The 20,263-nt window shown below is 40.9% G+C and overlaps 1 protein-coding gene across 5 annotated transcripts in view; it reads left to right on the top strand.

The window, feature by feature from the left end:
- BEND7 (BEN domain containing 7) overlaps nucleotides 1–20,263 on the top strand; it is a 47,691-nt gene that overhangs the window by 12,976 nt on the left and 14,452 nt on the right. For all 5 annotated transcript variants that reach the window (XM_054190784.1, XM_054190795.1, XM_054190814.1 and 2 more), the window contains exons 3-7: nucleotides 1,315–1,614; nucleotides 7,315–7,437; nucleotides 10,269–10,534; nucleotides 14,740–14,965; nucleotides 20,018–20,137. In XM_054190784.1, coding sequence (XP_054046759.1) covers nucleotides 1,315–1,614; nucleotides 7,315–7,437; nucleotides 10,269–10,534; nucleotides 14,740–14,965; nucleotides 20,018–20,137 — 1,035 coding nt within the window. The remainder of the gene's footprint in view (nucleotides 1–1,314; nucleotides 1,615–7,314; nucleotides 7,438–10,268; nucleotides 10,535–14,739; nucleotides 14,966–20,017; nucleotides 20,138–20,263) is intronic.

A 20,263-nucleotide genomic window follows, 5' to 3' on the forward strand; every position in this document is an offset into this window, starting at 1 on the left:
GATTGGATATCAGGAAGAAATTCCTTACTGTGAGGGTGGTGAGGCACTGGCCCGGGTTGCCCAGAGAAGCTGTGGCTGCCCCATCCCTGGAGGTGTTCAAGGCCAGGCTGGATGGGGCTTTGAGCAGGCTAGTCTGGTGGGAGGTGTCCCTGCCCATGGCAGGGGGGTGGAACTAGGTGAGCTTCAAGGTCCCTTCCAACCCAAACCATTTTATGATCTTGGGTTTTGGAGCATAATTTTTTTTCTTCTGAAGTTTCCTTTGCAGTATTGCTTTGCCAAAAATAGCTTTATTTTGGGAAGCACAAATGTAAATTGAGTAGAGGTTACCAAGTATTACTGTATTAAGTAGACTATAAAGGAAGGTTGATTCATCAATTTCTTGATCTTCTTCACTCCATTTGCTTGGGATGTTTGATTTTTCTATTACCAGTAAAAAAATAGAAGCTTCTTATTTTAGAAGGGGCTATGAACACTTCCTTATTACTAGTGAAATGTAATGTATGCTTTAACGAGCAAAATAGCTACTATCTGCCCAAAACACATATATTCATTGTGCAATCAGTAGTTTCATACGTAAAATTAATCCTTAAATGGTGCCAGGAGTATTAAAGTGTGTAATTGTTATTATTTAAATGCCTTGAATTTATTTGGAACAGTCACATTTTTCTTGTATATATTTTCATTTTGTTTTCATAATCTACACTTTTAAGACACCCAGCAGTTACGCTATATAAGGTTATACACGTCTTAGCTGCTTTTTAATTTATTCCTGTATAATCCAGTATTATTAAATTCTGTGGACTAAGGGACTGATCTTGTTCATTAAAATCAATAGATGCAGTGTTGCTCTGTGTGTGTGGTGTGGTGCTTTTTGTGTTGTTTCTTTGTAAGATCCATCCTTCAGCATATAGCCAACTGATATATAAAGGGTCTGATCCTTTAGGCGTTACTTGGGGAAATATCTGCTGATGTCAATGCCTGAATAGGATCAGTCTCTTAAAAGGAAAAGTTTATTTGAAATTGCTCTAGCTGTTATTATTTCCTTCTGGAGAAAAATAATCTTACTCGTCAAAGCTTTAGAAACAGCATCAAGAAAGCCAAGTTCAGCAGGTCTTTCAACCGTGAGCTCTCAGCCATCGCTGTTTCAAAGCGCAGCCTGGTACATACCAACAGCAGCTCAACCATCTCTTTTCTTTCTCGCCTTTATTTATTTATTTTTGTGCTCCAACTCTTATTGGCATCTAAAATCACTAATCTCTGCCCATTACTGTTTTTGCTAATTTACAGTGATAACTGTGGCTCTGTTTTCATTAGGAGATGAAAGCCGGGAAATTAAAAAACAAATTACAGGGATGAGAAGATTACTGAACGACAGCACTGGAAGAATCTATCAACGAGTTGGCAAAGAAGGAGAAAAACTGAAGGAGGAGCCCCAAGATTTAGACTTAGCCTGGGCCCAGCGCCTGAATCCCCCTGCAGAGTCCCAGGCGAGCCTTCATCCTTCACAGAGCGGCACATGGAACGAGTTATCACCCCAAGCTAGCCATTTTTCAGGGCAATACGGAACTCGATCCAAAACGTTCCAAAATCAAACGCGAACCGTGGCATCCAATGGTATGATCTGCATTAGATACTGAGAACAGTATATTTTTTTTGCTCTCCTTGTAATGTACTAAATTTCTGCCTTTGTTGTGATGATTTATTGTACTGCTGCACTGAAATCAGTTATAGTTCAGAGTCTACAAAATGAGCACATAGTTATCACTTTGAAAAGGTGCGAAAGTGGGCACAGTGCATTCTGCTACCATCTGTCTTAGCTTTTAAAATGGATTCCTGGTGATAGGACAGAATTACTCAATGCTGTTACAGGCTTAATTTCTATACAGTGCTTATTAAAACAGCTTTTGCCATTGTTATTAAACTCATAGCTAATTAAATGTCAACCTCTACCACTCCTCTTCGCAATGAGTAATGTAGCACTGTTGTGACACCACTTGCGGAGCAGGATTCTACTGACTTTCATAAGGGGATGGCATCAGCCTTGTAACTGGCTGCTGAACTTCAGGTACAAAACCCCATGACAGCCTTAGGCTTTTATTCTGATGGGACTATCAGAAAAAAGAGATGATGGAGTCTTACGTATGAACAGCATGTACTACAGTGTGGTCCATCTTGTGCTGGCAGGGAATTCTGCCCTGAAGTAGATGACAGTGTGCCCTAAAAATGCTTTCTTCTTGTTGTTTTAAGTCCTAGAAAATCAAGGTTTTACTGCCAGATTCCTGAAGGTCTTCCTTAACGATCTAAATGCAATTCAGAAAGTTTTTCTCCTGATATTCAACCCTAAACTTAGAGGGGATTTTATTTTAAAGCGGTTCCTCAGTTGTAAATTCTGGAAAATAAAAAAAATTGTGAGATTTCGTCTGAGAACATTATAGATTTCCAATTTCCATTTGATTCTGAAGGTATTCATGCTTCCCAGTAGGGGCATCTGCTGTGTGTCCTTCTCTAAAGGCATACAAGTTCTCATTGCTTGTATCTTAAAAAAAAAAAAAAACCAAAAAAACCCCCCTGTTATTATTCTCAGGATTGTCCTCTACTGTCACTGCACTAAAAAACATACAGTACAGCCCTAGGTTTCCCCAGATTGACTGTTTCTCTGTAGAGACAATGATTGACACAGAGGTACCAGCTGACCTGGAGAAAGCTGTTGCAGTAGGTCATGCTAGTTTTATTTATTTTATAATCCAAAATATAGTTGTGAGGCTTTTTTAAAGATGCAGATCCAAGGGAGAGGGGAAAATGCTTGATAGGAGTTAGCATCCGAGTCTAAAACTATGCTCTCAAAATCCCAACATAACAACCTCCTAAATGTGGAAGGACATGAAATTCATCAAACATCTCCCTCTTTGCCCTGAGAGTCCCTGGGCACCAGCGGGGACGATTCTCTGCATGCACAGAAGTGCCCAAGCCTGCACAGATTAGGTGCTTATTTCCTGCATCCAGAAAGTAGGTGGAGCAGCACCTCTATGCCCTCAGGGGCCTGATTCAGCATGTGAGCTAAAACGCGTTGACAGGATTTGGCCCTGTATGCAAGAAAATGTCAGCGTTTTAGGTTTTTTGCACAAGGAGGAAAGATTGGGCTGATTTATAATCTCCTACAGGTTAGAACGGTGTGTGAGACAGTAGAAGGGTTGGGTTGAGCGACCTCCGGGCTGGTCAGGAGGAACGTCCAAGCTCCCAGCTCCTGGGGCAATGCACCAGGAGCCACCTTCCACCCCTCCCGCTGCGGCTGTCCTACTGCAGAAAGGAATGCAGTCTTTTAGGTTATTACATAAAGATGGGTGTGGGCCCTCTCCTCTGACCACCTTGGAAAAGATGACATGCGTAGCTCTTTGAGAGCAAGATTTCAGGTGTCTACCTCCAGTGGGGTGTTGTGATCCTGATGGACAGTTTTGCAGCTTTGGCTCCAAAGCCCGGTTTCTAGGAAAGGAAAACTTTTGATGCGTTTCTGGGCTGTGAGCGAGCTCTGAAACTGCTCCTCACCCGGCACGCAGCTCTTCTGGGTGGCTGTTCTAAAATGCCCCATTTCCCCCATCCCTTGCATTGGTAGCCTGAGTATCTAACTCAGTATTTTAGATGTTATTCAGAGGATGGACAAAGTCCTTAAAAGCTGGGTGTAGAAATACAATCAAATATTAAAAGAGATACTGCTCCTTGGTACGGACCACGGTGTTTAAACTCATCTGAGCAAAACTGTTCAGGTAGGACATAAGCTTATGATGTGGGGCTGTCAGGTCTAGGTCATCACTGGGGAGATGTCCGGGCATCTAAGAGCAGGTGGTCCGAGTCCAGAAGCTCTTCCCGTTGGATAGATAGCCTACAGGAAGCCAAGATATATGTTGTAGGCTGTGTGAATTACTCAAATTTGAAAGCAGTAGGCATCTACGTGCATCTAACTAGCATAGTTATCTACTCCCATGGCACAGGTGGTTCAAGGAGAGCCTGGAATGGATATCTCATAGGTGCTGGTGTAGAAAGCAGTCATGAAAAAGCTATTGGCAAAAACAGACAAAGGAAAAGCAAATTTGGCAGTGATGCAGCAGCTGAATCGCTTTTCGGTTGTGCCGAGGTCATTTCCAATGGGTTGCACTTGCATGGTTTTCAAACGTAAACTGGTGGTAGCAATGTTACGCCAGGTGAATTCGCTCCCAGCAGAGCCAGCTGCAAGAACCACTGTCCTGGGCTACTCACTGCTCACACGGGGGAAGCAACTAATGTATTTGTGTCGTCTCCTCTCAATCATACAAGCCGGTATCAAATTTGCCTGCTGGCTAGCTTCCAAAAGAGAGGGAGATGGCTCTTTAAAGACTCCTTCATAAAAATAAAAAGTCTGTTCTCCTTTTAAAATTAAAAATTGATTTATAACAAGTTGAAAAGGGTTGCTTTTGTCCTCTAAAAATGATAAAGATAGTGCTTGGAACAATGACTGAGAACACTCTACAAGATGTTTCTTACAACACAGTAACTGATCAGAAGAGGGAGGATAGAAAGAAAATAAAAAATCCTCATGAATATGTATGAAGTCAGTAGAACCCTGCTTTGATTTGAAATATTGGTGGTCTCTTTTCCCATTTCCAGTACCTATGGTAGATTTACATGGGTAATTTCTATCAATGCTAATGGGGATTATAATGTAAATCTCCCATGCCTCAATGGGAAAATAGACCCTTTGGTTTTCCATCAGGCGCCTGCACGCTTTCATTAGGAACGTGTTATATTGCAACAGGAAAGATGTACAGGTATTTACTGATACAATTTGTCCAAGTTTTCACATGCAGTTCACCACGATGTAGAGTCTTTGTTAAGAAGGAAACAAAAGCCCCCAGCCCTGTCTCCCTTTGCAGTCTTTCAGATATTATTTCCAGAAGCCCACTGGAATATTGGATTCTGATCAAGAAAGCGGACAGGCTTTATCCCAAGGATCATATTAGTCTAAAACAACTGAGAAAGCACTGGAGGAAGAATGTTCTTACTATATATTTGTCTTCTATTAATAAAACTCTCCTTATTTCCTGGGACTCTGTTTCTGGGGTACCTGCTTGTTCTCACTGAAGGGTGTGGAGTTATGCTGATGCTATGAAATTATGAGTAGTCTTGAACCTCATCTACTTAAAAGCCTACCTTTAACAAATAGGTAAAGGGTATTGATGGAGCCAAGTTGAGGGATTCTGAGTAATCTGCTGCAAAGCTAAAGATAACATTATTTTTTTTCTCTGTGTACCTGTAACAATGGGCTAAACACTTTATGGACCATTGAAAAGATAAAATCCCATCCTTGCCCCAAGGAACTTTCACTCTGAATAGACAGTGTACAAAGGCAGGGTGAGATCAAGCTAGGCAGGGTCCTGCTGAGTCAGTAACCTGGTTTTTGTTTTAATTTGAGACTCTCGGCCTGTTTTTCAGATCGCTTTTTACTTTTAAAAAGTTGTTGTAGTTACAGGTGAAGAAGCTGGTGGAACTACTGCATTCATATTTGCTAGATTTGCAGAGATTCTTAAATTACTCCATTTATCTCAATGCAGTATTAACAGTTTCTGTCCATGGATGATATTTTGAAATACCAAAATTTGTAATTGCTGTAGTGTGGACAGTCTAAATATCTGAGGAAAGGAGGAGAGCGACACCCAGAAGATGTCAGCAATCTTTAAGTGGCGCATCAGTTTAGCTTCACGAGTAACTCACTTTTGGGAGAATGACCACCAGTTTACTCGAGCCTGATAGATGTTGCTTCAGAGCTGAAGGACTGAAAGGAAGGAGGTAGAGAACAAGTACCTGGGAAGGGAGTTTTGAGGATGGAGGGACACATCGGACGAACTAGGAAAGGGTGGGATTTTCATCCATTTCTAATGAGGATTGAAGTCAGGGGATCTGTGCGGGTCTGACATAGGGGTGCTCTGATGAAAGAATGCAAACCAAAGCTAAAAAGGTATTAATAAACTGGTTTGGCTTCAGAGGAAAGCAAAAGTAATAATGAAAAATGGGAGGATTTATGAGCGAAGATTAAATTTGTTGCTTATGTTCACTTTAGCTAGGTAATGATTAAAGGGCACCTGATAACTGTCAGGCTATGGAAGAAAAAGGGAAATGCACTCTCTGAAGTCCACCACATGTGACACCAAGCGAGATGATTTTTGTTAGATCCATTTGTACCTGTCTTCATAAGATGATCATCCCTCCTTTTGCGTGCTTTGATGAGCAGTAAAATAGCCATCAATTTAAATGACTGTAAGCACATTTGGAAATGAAGGGGGGGTGCATCCTATCTAGCCTCAGTTTCAAGCAGATACTGCTAGGTGTTTTGTGGAATTTTGAAATTTTTATTTGCAGCGTTACAGCTGGGGATACAGCTATTTTAAACTAAAGCGCAGGGTACAACTGTTCAGGTAAAGCTTGAAATCTCTGAACTGCTCCAGCCTGGACTAATTCAAGACCTATGGTCCAAAACTTCTGGAAAGCAAGGCAGTGGTAAAAGCACTGCAAAGGGCTGGAATTAAATGTTAATTCAGTTAAACACTAGTACGAATTACTAGAAAAGAAGAATCTGTTAAACTACTATATTAATTTTCAAAGGGAAACTATGGAAAGCCCATCTCGTACGTCACGCTGCTGGAAAATGTGCCCTAGAAAACAATCCCACCCTAGCACACAGAAGACCAGATTTGAAGGCTTTCCTTGCTGGTGGTTCTTTTCGATCCTGTTTTTTTTTTCTCCGGATAAGGGATTTTATTTTCATTCTCAATTCTTCACATGGTAAAGAATTGCATGTAACATTCAAGCAGTTTAAAAATTCTTAGACCCTCATTTAATGTGCAGTATAAACCTTTATTACGCAGACTGTCTTCATTCTTTGTAAGACTGTTCCGGGAGATGGGCTTTTTTTTTTGTGCGTGTGATAAAGTGAGTATGTTTATAATGAGGTTTGGTGCTATTGTTATTCAAGATGAACTAGCCTGACAATAGAGAGCCCTGCTGTGAAGAGTGCATTGTATTCACTCTCTGAGCAGTCTTCTCCAGCCCATGTAACGTTGCATCCCCTACTGTATATAATTGCACATACTGGTAATTGGATAAAACCTAGTGGCCCCTTCCTCTTAAAAGAGATCATGTTGAAAATTATTTGTTTTCTTGCTTTGGATCTAATTTCACGATCAGGTATATTGATAATAGTTTCAAGCACCTGCTGGTAATTGTTGTTTGGGGTTTTTTTTGTGGGGGTTACATTGTCTCTCCCCCGTTTGTTCCTCTCTCTTTCAGGAGAAATCCCATTGGTGAACTCGTCAATTGGACCAAACTGCTGTACGTGTAATTGCCAGTCGACCCTGCAGGCTATTCTTCAAGAGCTTAAGACCATGCGAAAGTTGATGCAGATTCAAGCAGGTACTATGACCGGTTCCATACATGCATGTCCATGACAAGCATCTAGTTGAAGATGTCTCTGCTCATTGCAGGGGGTTGGACTAGATGGTCTTTGGAGGTCCCTTCCAACCTAAACTATTCTATGATCTTGTTAGGAGGAGTGGTCTAGTAAGACAGAAACCTATGTGGAGACTCAGGAAAACCTGGACTGTTTACTGCTCTCTTCAACATATCATTCAAAGTAAAATTTTCACAGGCTTCTTGGAAGTGTAATTTTTACTTCTCAGATCGTTACCTGTAATATGGGGTGTTATCTTTTAAGGCTAAATTAAAAAAGAAAAAAACCTAATGTGATCAGATGCTCTAGTAATAGTAGCTGAGTGGGTTGGTCAATATGCCATAACCACCCCCAGTTTGTTTTCATGGTGTATTCATTCAGAGGTGCAAAATGCTACTTAACCTGTTACCTGCTTGCCAGTTCGCTAATCTTAGCGGTAAAAAATAAATAATTGGAAGGCCACTTAGTGTTACACAATAACGCTTCATTCAAAGAGCTTTCACATTACATCTGTGTGGTCGCCTCAGCTGAGCTAGCTGCTGCACGTTGTGGCCTCCACCCTTCTTCAGGCTGGTTTACCAGTTCTTTCTACTGGCTGAACCAGCAATAATCTGTTCACTGGGGGAAACTATCAGGGCTAGTTTTCTGCTGGTTTAGGAGCTGAAACAGAACAGCGCAGAGGCGGAAGAGCACTAGAGCCAGCAAGATAACGAGACCATGGCAGCTGGGAGTTAGGTGGGTCATGGTAGGCTGCTGGGAAGCTGCAGCCTCCGCGCTTCATAAAAGTTAGTCTTAATACTATAAGGAGTTGGAGATGTTGTCAGTTGAGTTGCCCATCCATCATGAGTGGTGGGGAGTTGAGCCATGGAGATTTTTTTCTTAGAGTGGCTGTATAAGACCTCTGTAAGAAAAGGGAGTGTTGAGTAATTAACTGAGAGATGGGTGGAGTGAAACGCTGACGAAACTCCTTGTCTCCACGGCTTATAATGCCTGAGTGAGCAAGGGGAAGGATCAGACAGGATTTGTAATATCAGTTGATACACATAAAAATGCTTTTCAAAAAGTCATCGATTTACAAAGAAGCACACGAAGGCCCGGTTTTACAATCTTTGCTGGGGCAGGGAATTCTTTACGCAGTTGCTCCGATCTCATTGAAATTACGTGCATGATTAAAAATGGCTTGTGGGTGCGAGGTCCAGAGCAGGGGTTTATGCCAGAAGAGCTGGCTCCTCAGGAGCAGGAGCATTTCTTATGTATTACGGATCTGCAGTATTAGTACCTTGTTAATTAGTGAATCTCTCGATTCACTGGGAATAGTTCATGTTTTCTGGTAGGCATGAAATGATGGTTTTGCAGAGAAAAAAAAATTGTTTGGTATTTTTGTTGCTAAAAGGAAAAACCCTAAAATGCAAACATATAAGTGAAAGTGTAGTAACTTATTTTAGTATTCAAACACCCTTCTGTCTAAATGAGAAACTACAAATTACAGTCTTGTAAATCCTTGCCAGAAATGAAATACCCCAGAAATAATTTCATAAACAGCATTATGAGATTTGGGGGTTTTCCCCAAGCTTTTTAGATGAGGACCATGTGTAGTTCACTTGTAGCTCGAATGAGTTTGATTTGCATGTGGTGAAACAAAAATTTGTAGCGCTTTTGGCTTTTTTTTTGTTGTTGTTTTGACCTTGATCTTACTGATTCGTACAGACAGTTTACAAGTATCTAAAGGGTGGGTTTAAGGAGGACGGAGCCAGGCTCTTTTCAATGGTTCCCAGCGACAGGACAAGGGGCAATGGGCACAAGCTAGAACATAGGAAGTTCCGTTCAAATACACGGAAAAACTTCTTTACAGTGAGGGTGACAGAGCACTGGAACAGGCTGCCCAGGGAGGTTGTGGAGTCCCCTTCTCTGGAGATTTTCAAGACCCGCCTGGATGCAGCCCTGAGGAATGTGGCTTAGGCAATCCTGCTCTAGCAGGGGAGTTGGACTAGATGATCTCTAGAGGTCCCTTCCAACTCTGAAGATTCCGTGATTCCGTGATTCCGTGATAATTGTATCTGCATAGCATTCTGCTGGAGGACTCATTCACATTGATACAGGTTCAGGATTGGTGCTTTAATTTATACCAATTATTGTGGATACTGGAAAATGCAAAATATTGAGAAATACATGAAACATGGTCTCTTAGGTTTGAGATGTAACATGTAACTCTCAGTTTCTGTGTATGAGCAAAACAAAGTGATGCAACTTTGCATTACCTTTTTTCCCAGAAATTAAACTATTGAATAGTGTTTTCACTCGTTCTTGACATAATGGTACTTGAAATGTTCTTGCTGAGCTAATTAACTTGGTAACTACATTCATAAAAATAACTGTAATTGCATTAGCACTTGTATTATCTTACTTTTATCAGGAAAAGATGCTCAAAGACAATGAGATTCTCAGTCATTCAAGAGGATATACAAATTAATCATTGCTTAAGTCCTCTGTGTCACCAGCCATCCGGTGGTCACTAGGAAAAAGAACCACGTATTCCTAATTTTCCTAAAATGCTATTCATCAGTATGTCTTGAAAAACCTCATAATGGATCTCAGTGTCATTATCCCCATTGTACAGATTGGAAAATTATGCAAAGGTGATAAAATGTAACTGTTTCACATGCACAAACAGCCCTGAGAACCGAACCACTTACCCAGAAGATAAGTTCAGTATCTCGGTAGTTTAATGGTGCGTCCATGTGGTTATATGTCTGCTTTTTTCTATAAATTTAATTCGTTACTTTCTTTCATCCAGTTGGGACTCAAAACAGACAGCAGCCTCCTGTTCCTCTGATTTGCGCGCAAAAGTCAACAATGTCAAGAAAGAGAAATAAAAAGAAAAAACTGCCCCTCAAAACTGTTGAGCCAATTACTATGAATAAGAAACCCAACGCTGCAGAGAACGAGAAGAAGCTATCGGCAAACTTGGAACGATCGAGTCTGCAAGCAGATGAACCCCCCTTAAAACCAGAAACCCCTGTTTCGGGATTTGGAATTATCCTTGAATCTGCTTCATCAGATGTAAGTTAATATTTTAATACCCAGGATCACAGGATTTTAAAGCACTCACTCATTCAGGAGAATCACTCTCAAGTCAGCTTGAGCGTGGTCCCTCTTCTTTTTAGAATAAACAAGCAAATCTTGGGCAGGGTTGAATGGAGACAGAAGGGTTAGTGCTGATTACAAAGGTTTGGGGTTTTTTTCCAACTGATTGCTGATTATGAAATTTTGGCTTTTTGTTTTGTTTTTTTTTTCAACTTTCATGAGCCTGTAGTTGTCCCTTGAGTTGAAGACTGCCTGTTGTTTGAGCTTGCAGCGGAAACTTGCGCTTCATCCCTCCTGTTGCCAAGCCCCACCGTGGGATCGGGGCCATGAAAAGTGCTGCGTATATGAACCGTTCACAACCCTCTCATTTGCTGATGAGCGCACGTAGTCCACACGTATGCCCTTGTCCTGCCAAAATGCATTTATGTACTGCGTTTCATGCCTGGCTGGTCCCAGGGACTTCAGGGGAATCCTCACCTCTGTAAAGTTCATGGCTCAGCCTTTGCTGAATTGGGTCACTTGGTCTCCATCGCGGTGGTTGCTGGATGAGGGCCTTGACGCTGTTGATGATGTCAGTGTGTCTAAAGCGGACAAAATTTGCCGCTCTAAAAACATGTACTCGTCACACGTAAGATTGCAATAAGCATATTTTCTTGATTCATGCAACATGTACACATTGATAGAAATGTCATGTATCTGGTGGCTGATTGGCTTTGTTTAATGACCAAAGAGATGCCGTCTGAACCAGTTCACTGACGAGTAAACTAATCATTAATTTCTCTAATATATTTTTAATTTTGAGCAGGCAGTTTTCAATTTCCTAAGTACTACGAGCTAGAAAAACATAATTAAATTCAGTATCAATAAGCGTAAATGAAAACAATGCAGCAGATAATGTTCTACCTTTCTGGAAGTGGGAACTAATAATAAAAAAGAGCAGTCATGATAATTCAGTTATATAGATGCAAGCCACACCACTAATTAGATTGCAGTCTCATGCCATAGAGTCGGTGTAGTGATACAGAGTAACTAGTTTGATGCTTTTTCAGAGGTTTTTCTTTTGTTGTATTATTCTTAATAACGTTTGAGGGAATGGTTTGGGGAGGGATTGGTAATTTATCTCCAATAGGCAATTTGTGCTTATAATTTTTCTTTGCTTGTGGCACTCTTTTCAGCTTGAAACACAGTTTCAAAAACAGTTTTGTACTTGTGATGGAATTTAATTTGCCTTTATGAATGTGTTCCATTGCTGGACACAATTCTTTGTAGGTGCCAATTTGGCCTAAGCAAAAAAAGAAGAGAAAACACGCGGTTCATAAATCAGGTCCTCATCTGCCCTCCCATGCTTCAGCCCCTGCCTGCCACAGTAGTTGTTTGACTAAATTTACAGAGCCAGAACCCCGAGACAAACAAATTGATGTTGTTTTGTCTTTGGAAAGGAAACAGTTGAGTTCTGAAAATAAATATATTTAACAGCGAAAAGAAAATGTGACCTTAAACATTTTGAGAAGGCTAAAGAAAGTCACTTCTTTCAGAATGAATGGCGGTATTATCTTTTCCTATTTATTCATAAGCATCTCTGGTGTGCTCAGGACCAGTGTGTCTGAGTGCCTGAAAAAACTGGAAGACGTTTTACGCAGCAGCATAAATGAATGTTCCCTCGAGAATATTGCAGGGATTGTCTGTAGTGTGTGCTGTCTCACACGACAGGACTGCCACCGCTGTTATTTTGTTAAAATAACAAAATTTTATTTTGTTTATTGAACTTTAAGAAAACTCTCAGTGTAATGTGTATAAAACTGGGGCTGCCAAAACCAGTGCAATTAGTTCAGATTGGTGGAGATGAGGACATGGATGTGGAAAAAGTCTGCGTGAGATCAACTCTTAATCTGGCCCATGAATCAGAGAACCTACTTTTTAAATGTAACCATCTGTTATGCTTAGTTAAAATTTCTTGTGTTTGTTTTACTGTTATAATATTTCATTTACAACCTAATTATTTCCAATCTACGTAGTATAATCTACTAAAATGTCTAGGATTTTTCGCTGCCTGTTAATTTTAGCACAGCAAAAGCCTGTAGCATTCAGGTCTTATTTATTTTAGTATACATGAATAGTTTACCCACCAGTTCCTTGGGCCGTGATCATTATCTACTAACAAATGCTTTTCCTTTTGAGAAATCACATTCAAAGTGATCATAAAGTTCAATTAGGTACTGATTGATTGTCTTTGATTGAAGAATAGTTTCTACCAAAGGAAAGCAAGAATAAATCTGTGTTTTCCCTTCGAATGATTTCACTGATACACAAATTGATTTATATATTAAGAATAAAATACTCAAAACTAAAATAATATTCACTCCTCCACGCTGGTGAGGTTTCAAATGTATTTTACAGCTGTGTTAGTGAAGATCATTTGTCTGTCCTAGGCATCTTTTATCATTGAGGTCATCTTAGATTGCTGTCGTAAGACCCAAGACCCAAGTAACAGAATAGGACAGGATACCTTCATCACCATGACAACTACGTTCTGGTTTTTGATTAACGTGAAGTAGAATTTTTCCCAAGTTGTAAACTTGGCCCACATTTATTTACACTTGAAAATCTTTGCTGTCACCAGGAAGTTTAGAAGTAACATGTTAAAAACCCACCTACATCAGAAGATTGTCAAATAGAGTAACTCTGACTGTTTTGCTCGATCCAGCTTTTTGAAAGTTCTCAAGGTAAAAAAGCAACTCTTCATCCAGAACAAGCTGAGAAACTTATGTCCTTTTTAGATATTTATTTTTTTTTTATTACTGTCTGCATATTTTAAGATTCTTCATCCTGGCTTCCCAAAGCATTGTAATCTTCAGGTTTATCGCACAATACACATGCGTATCCAGTGATACTATATGCTTTGAAAATATTCTGCTTGCTGGAACTCTCTTGATACTGGTTTTTAAAAATCCATGGGAAAAGAGTTACACAGCCACATCCTTCTGAGAATGGCAGCCCTTTCTTCTGTCGAGACTCAAGGCATTTGCAGGTGATTTGATGGGAGATGGCATTTGCTCTTGTTCTGTAAACATCTTTGAAAACACATCACTGGTGGATGTATTTTCATTAGGGGGAAAAAAAGAGCAAGTTATTAGGAGCAAGGCCGTAACATTAGCTTATTTTCTTACATCATAACCACTGACTTTTTCCCCTCTTGCTAACTTCCAGATAATATCTTAAAATTTTTGGTTTATTCATGATATCTCTTCATTCTATATATATATAATTATTCCTTAGAGGCGTCTTGTGTAAGCAGTGTGTGGTAATCACAGCAGAAAATACTGCAAGTATTGTTCGTGTAATTTCTGGTATGTACAGACAGGGGCAGCAAAAAGGTTTTTAGTAAGGGGACTTCCTTGAAGGCCTTTGTCTGCTTTGCCCCGCAATGCACTTGAGGCAGGGAGGCTCTTGTGAAATACAGTATGGTTTTATGTCCTCTTCTTCCCCTCCATCTCACTTTCCAGCAGTCACGTAAATCCCTGTGATTCAGCACTGAAGTTTTTTTGTGCTGAAATAAACTGTCTATCCAACATCATCCTTTTCTAAGGATGTATTTTGGCAATGGGAAAAGGAGGGAGAAGTGGATGATCAGCAAGCACTGGCTCCAAGGGCAACCTCAAACTCATCATGTACTTCTACTCACATGGGCCGTATCTGCGCTGGAAGCCCTCTTGGGAAACCACGTGGGACGGGCCGGTAGCCCAGCAATGGTCCTTCTTGGAAATGCCTGGCTGCTCGTTCACATCATTTGGCAGTGAAACAAGTCCATAAAACGGTTAGATAAATGTCCAAAAAGCTTCACATAAGAGTATTTGCTCTGGGATGATCTTCTGGTTTGTCATTATTATCCAATATTGAAAGGTATCTCTTTTCTTTTTGTTAGCTGTGCGCCTAGAAATAATGTCAGTAATCGTTAACTATTACAGTGGCTAGACAGGAGTGTGATTATTTGATTTGCCTTTTAAGGTGCTTATTCACCGATGGAGTTTGATTTCAATGAAGTAGGCTGCTGTGGTGGTGAATAGCTGGGAAAAGATTCATGGTTTGATTAAGTGATTGTAAAGTCTCATCAGATGCATGATTGAAGTAAAGTAATGTGTTTGAATGCTTTTTTAATTAAAACATTTGTGTTCTTTCGGTAGCCAGAAGTGCAACTTGCAGAAGGCTTTGACGTCTTCATGCCGAAATCTCAGCTGGACTCTATATTATCAAACTATACTCGCTCAGGAAGTCTGCTCTTTAGGAAGCTGGTCTGTGCATTTTTTGATGACAAGACTTTGGCTAACTCTTTACCAAACGGCAAAAGGAAAAGAGGGCTCAATGACAACCGGAAAGGACTAGACCAAAATATTGTGGGTGCAATAAAAGGTATGTTTTTTGGTTTCTTTCATATGTGTAATTAGAACATATTCTCAGCTAAGGAGAGTGTAAGGGGATTAGAATTTCTGACGTGTGTTAGGTCTATTAAAATATGCAGTCTTATTTTTATTCCCTTTCATTCACTTGTTAAAAATAGCTTCTACGGGGACAGCTTGTGTTAATTTTAAGCCAACGATCTCGGTTTCTGAAGTCAGGCTCTAAGGTTAGAATCTCAATGTTCGTATAAGATAATTATTTTTTTTCCGGATATCAGAGATGCAAAGAAATCTTGAAAACATAATGACAGCATAACTGATCCTCTTCAGTCAAAATGCCGAGGCTTGCACTGCATCTGCAGGTGTCTGCCCTGTAAATACTTTAGTAGCTGGTGGCTGTACTGGGGAGAGGTGGAGGAAGGTAATACTGGGACTGAGATGTATTTGATGCTCATAAGAACTGTGTTTTTCTCTTGTGGGAGCAAAACTCTTAGTCGGTGTGGGGCTCCTGTGCTGGGTGGCTTTTCTTAGTGATCGCTGCTTTCTAGTTTCCAGAACACCACACGTACCTTCAAACTCAGTGATTGCAACGTATAAAGAGCTAGTATTAGGCCAGAGATTTTGAACTGGATTCTATTTTTTTTTGGAATCTGATATAGTAGGTGAAATACCCAAGTTACCAAAAGGCAGGCTGTGCAGCAAAGCAGAGCTTATTTTAGAGGCTATGACTCGTCCTGAGGTACAGATTGCTAACCTCGGAGACGTAAGGCAATGAGAAGAGCTTCTGTAAGTACATTGGCAGCAAAAGGAGACAGGGGAACCTTTTGCAACCATCTCTGTGTCCGCTTTTGGCCACTCCTCCCCGTGCAAGAAAGACATTGACATACTGGCTTGAGTCAAGTGGAGGGCTACCAAGACTTAGGGTACTGCAGCAGGTAAGTGGTGAAGTGTGTGTATGAAGTGAATGCGAGGAGATGCTGACAGAGAGCTGGAGAGAAGATTCAGGAGACACATTATAGCTGTCCACAACTACCTAATGGGCTGGTGTGATGAAGATGAAGTCATACTCTTCTCAGAGGCACAGGAGGCATTGGACACATGGAAAATTTCAACATGATATAAGGAAAAGCTTTTTCAGCATAAGGGTGGCCAAAAAGTGGAATAGGGGCTCAGAGGGGTTGCAGGATCTCCATCCCTGTAAGTATTCAAAACGTGACTAGTTGCAGTCCAGAGCATCATGATCTAATTGGCCAAGTTTTGAGCAGCAGGCTGGACATTGAAACCTCCACAGGACCCTTTCAACCTGTGCAATTCTATGATAAAAGTATGTGTTGTGGCTATGTCATAGTCCTAATACATCTTACAGAGTTTCTGGCAGACTTTCTTACAGTTACGATTATAATTAGGTTACAGTCACAAACACTTTTATCTCTTCTTTTCTTGAGCTCAACAATCTGCAAAAATCCAAAGTCGAATTCACTCCATCTGTATCTCGTTCTTCCTTGAAAGCTTTAATAAATAAGTTAAATGGAAGAAAAAAGGAGTTCAAAATTACCTTTTAAAAAGAAACAAACCTCTAATTTGAGCAGATAAAATTTTGAGTGGTAAAATAAATGTTTTTCAGTAGATGCAGCAGCACTGTTAAAATAGCAATCGTTGCCCACTGCAGAGAGCAATGTTTCTCAGCATTATTGTAATACCAGCCTTGTATTGCTGGAGCAAATTCTGAGGCTTGGTTTAACCTCTTCTCTTGAGTTTGGGAGAAGAAAGGGGGGAGTTGTAGTTCCAACAGATAAATTTCATCTGTGATGGTACTACTAGGTACCACTGTAATAACAGTGATCTGTATTGGCATTTATAGTATTGCCCAAATGCTGGTGCCTGATCCCTGATAGGGAAGCCCATCCCTAAAAGCTGAGATGGAATAAGATGCCAAGGACTGACATCCTGTGGATCTTTACAAAGCCTGGCTCCAATAGCACCCTTCTTCCTTCCAAAGAGCTGGGCTATCGGACACTGTGGCTTCATTTATTCCAAGAAATAACTGAGCCACTATGAAATCTCCACCAGAACAACATCATGTTGTTTGCATTATCATTAGGACATTCCTCTACCACGTGCCCAGATATCCTCTAGTGGCACTTTCAGTCCTTTTCCATGACAGAGATACAAAAGTGGAAAAAAGGCTACATTCATGACAAAAACTAGCAGAGAACTTAAAGGAGGGGCTGTTTGCTTGAAAATCACTCTTCCTGTCTGGAAACATTTTAACTGCTGTCCTTACAAGTAATTTAATGCTTCTGCAACAGGATGATTAGCTGGGGAGAAATTGTCTCTTTTGACTTTGGGTATTCAATGGCACTTGTTGAATCAGTTGCAGCATTTCTCCTGGGCAATCAGTTTCCCTTGTGGAGTCTCATCAATCTTTCACTCAGAACTGGAGGAAAAAAAATGAAAAAAAAAAAAAAGATCAGAAGCAGTTATTTTTCCTTTATGTCATTGACTAGAAATCCAGCCAGTGAAGTCCTTCCCTGCTGAAGTCAATGAGCTGTGTTCAGATACATGCATAAAATGTCCCTCAGGGGTCCTTACTGGTGCCAATACTATTTACTATCTTCATTGATGACATAGACAGTGGGATCGAGTGCACCCTCAAGAAGGTTGTGGATGACACCAAGCTGAGTGGTGCACTTGATTCACTTGGGAGGAGAGGTGCCATCCAGACCTTAACAGGCTTGAGGAATGGGTCCATGCCAACCTCATGAAGTTCAACAAGGCCAAGTGCAGGGTCCTGCACCTGGGTGAGGGCAATCCCCAGTATCAGTACAGACTGGGGGATGAAGGGATTGAGAACAGCCTTGCCGAGAAAGACTTGGGGTAACTGATGGGTGAAAAATTGGACGTGATTTGGCAATGTGCACTTGCAGCCCCGAAGGCCAACCGCATCCTGGGCTGTATCAAAAGCAGCATGGCCAGCATGTCGAGGGAGGTGATTCTGCCCCTCTACTCTGCTCTGGTGAGACACCACCTGGAGTACTGCATACAGCTCTAGAGCCGCCAACATAAGACCTGTTGGAGTGGGTCCACAGGAAGGCCACAAAAATTATCAGAGGGATGGAACACCTCTCCTATGAAGAAAGGCTGAGATAGTTGGGTTGTTCAGCCGGGGGAAGAGAAGGCTCTGAGGAGACCTTATTGTGGCCTTTCAACGCTTAAAGGGGGTTTTAAGATGGAGATGGAGAAAGATGGAGACAAACTTTTTAGTAGGGCCTGTAGTGACAGGACAGGGGGCAGTGGTTTTGAACTGGAAAAGGGTAGATTTAGATTAGACATAAGGAAGAAATTTTTTTACAGTGAGGGTGGTGAGATACAGGAACAGGTTGCCCAAAGGAGCTGTGGTTGCCCCATCATTGGAAATGTTCAAGGTCAGGTTGGATGGGGCTTTGAGCAACACGGTCTAGTTGAAGATGTCCCTGCCCATGGCAGGGGGGTTGGACTAGGTGAACTTTAAAGGTCCCTTCCGACCCAAACTATTCTGTGATTCTGTGATATAGGAGCTTGTAAGTATTGTGTAGTTCAGCTGGACGTTGCCCACACATTGAGCAATCAAAGCTATTTTGACTTTCATTCAAGAGAACAAGAAGCAAGTTAGAGAAGCAAAGCACGTTAACACGTTGGCTCTCCAAGGCTGCCAGACTCTCCTTCCTGTGCAGGAAGCAGCGGACAGTAGTCATAATTCCCACAGTAGGCACCGGCAGTGGGTGACCTGGCTACAGCCTGGTGTCATGGATTGTCCCCAGGCCCTGGTCACAAGCAGGAACTGCAGGTGTGTGTTTGAAGTAAGCAGGAGTCTTAAGTTATTGATCAGGTTCCCATTCTGTAAGGTACTGTATGGATTCAGAAGGGAAAGATTACTTCTACCTTCAGAGAGCCCGTAATTTGTTGCAAATCAGACACCGGCAATGCGTGGGGCTGTGTTGACTTCTCTGGGAAGCCCTTAGAGATGATCTGACGTCCTTGATGATGAGACTACAGACAGAAGTATTGCTAATACCTTTCACGCAATGGTTTTGTGAAGTTGTTAACATGGAAAGAGTTTGGAGGGTGTGATTACTTTTGGTCCCTTTATACTTACCATCTAGTTTCAAAAGCGTGTGTATAAAAATACTGAAATCGTAATTTTTTGTTGCATGCTTCCCCACGTGACATCTATTCTCAAGAATTACGAATTCCTTGGGCTGGGACCAGTTTTCTTTCTTTGTTTGCCAGTCATAATTGGTCACTACAATAGCAATACTAACAGTAATAGTATTTTTTCTATTTCTGCTCTTGTTTATTTTTTGCACACCTCTTAGTTACATGATGAAAATCAATGGCATCAGTTTCACTCTATTTATAATTTTGTGGTTTTGGTATAACGTTGCTAGGTTTGCTGTAAATATGGAATTAAAGATTATGTTGACCCTCTGTACCATTTTTACAAAATATATGATACTTCTTTTTTCTCAATAATGGCTTTTTTTCTTTTAGTAGCTTTATAAAAATTGTATTCCATCTGGTTTGGCAGTATGAGAACTGTAGAGATTTCTGCAGTGGTAGGACTTCTGTCTTTCATCAGTTTGCCTGCAGCCTTAGGAGCCTGACCAAGAGGCCACCAAATGACCAGATCTTCAGCTCTCTACTTGTACCACATGGAAAGCAGCATTTAAAAGCGCCTGCCACATCTGGAGACTCAGTTCAAAGTACACTATTATTTTTCTGTGATGTTTTTAGGTGAAACTCATGAATGAAAGATGTCAGGTGTAAACCATTTCTCTGGGATAGGCTTTTATAAGTAGTAACTGTGGTATTAGTGTGATACCAACAGTGGGATCCACACAAATGACTTCTGAATGATAAACTTGTGAAACGCTGAGTTGGACTCTGTTCTTGCAATGCTAGATTTGGCCTTTTAGATGTTTTTTTGTAAGTGGATAATTTGATATATTTTGTTTATAATCCTCTCCGGTCTTCTTTTCTCCATTCTGGTGGCACGTTTCAAAAAGATGGTATCTTTTTGTTTCAGTCTTTACAGAAAAATACTGCACTGCTAACCATGTGGATAAACTTCCTGGTCCTAGGGACTGGGTCCAGATTCTTCAGGATCAAATTAAACTTGCAAGGCGACGATTAAAAAGAGGCTCAGGTATGTATAAAAATATAAGGAACAACATGTGAGTGTATTATTAAAAGCTTAGAGCCTTCGTATCCACAGAAGTGTTTTTCTTGTTAACGGTGGAGTTGTACGTGTTCACGCTATGAAAATTAGACC

The sequence above is a fragment of the Rissa tridactyla genome, chromosome 1, assembly GCF_028500815.1.
Source record: "Rissa tridactyla isolate bRisTri1 chromosome 1, bRisTri1.patW.cur.20221130, whole genome shotgun sequence".
In the NCBI taxonomy this organism is placed as follows: domain Eukaryota; kingdom Metazoa; phylum Chordata; class Aves; order Charadriiformes; family Laridae; genus Rissa; species Rissa tridactyla.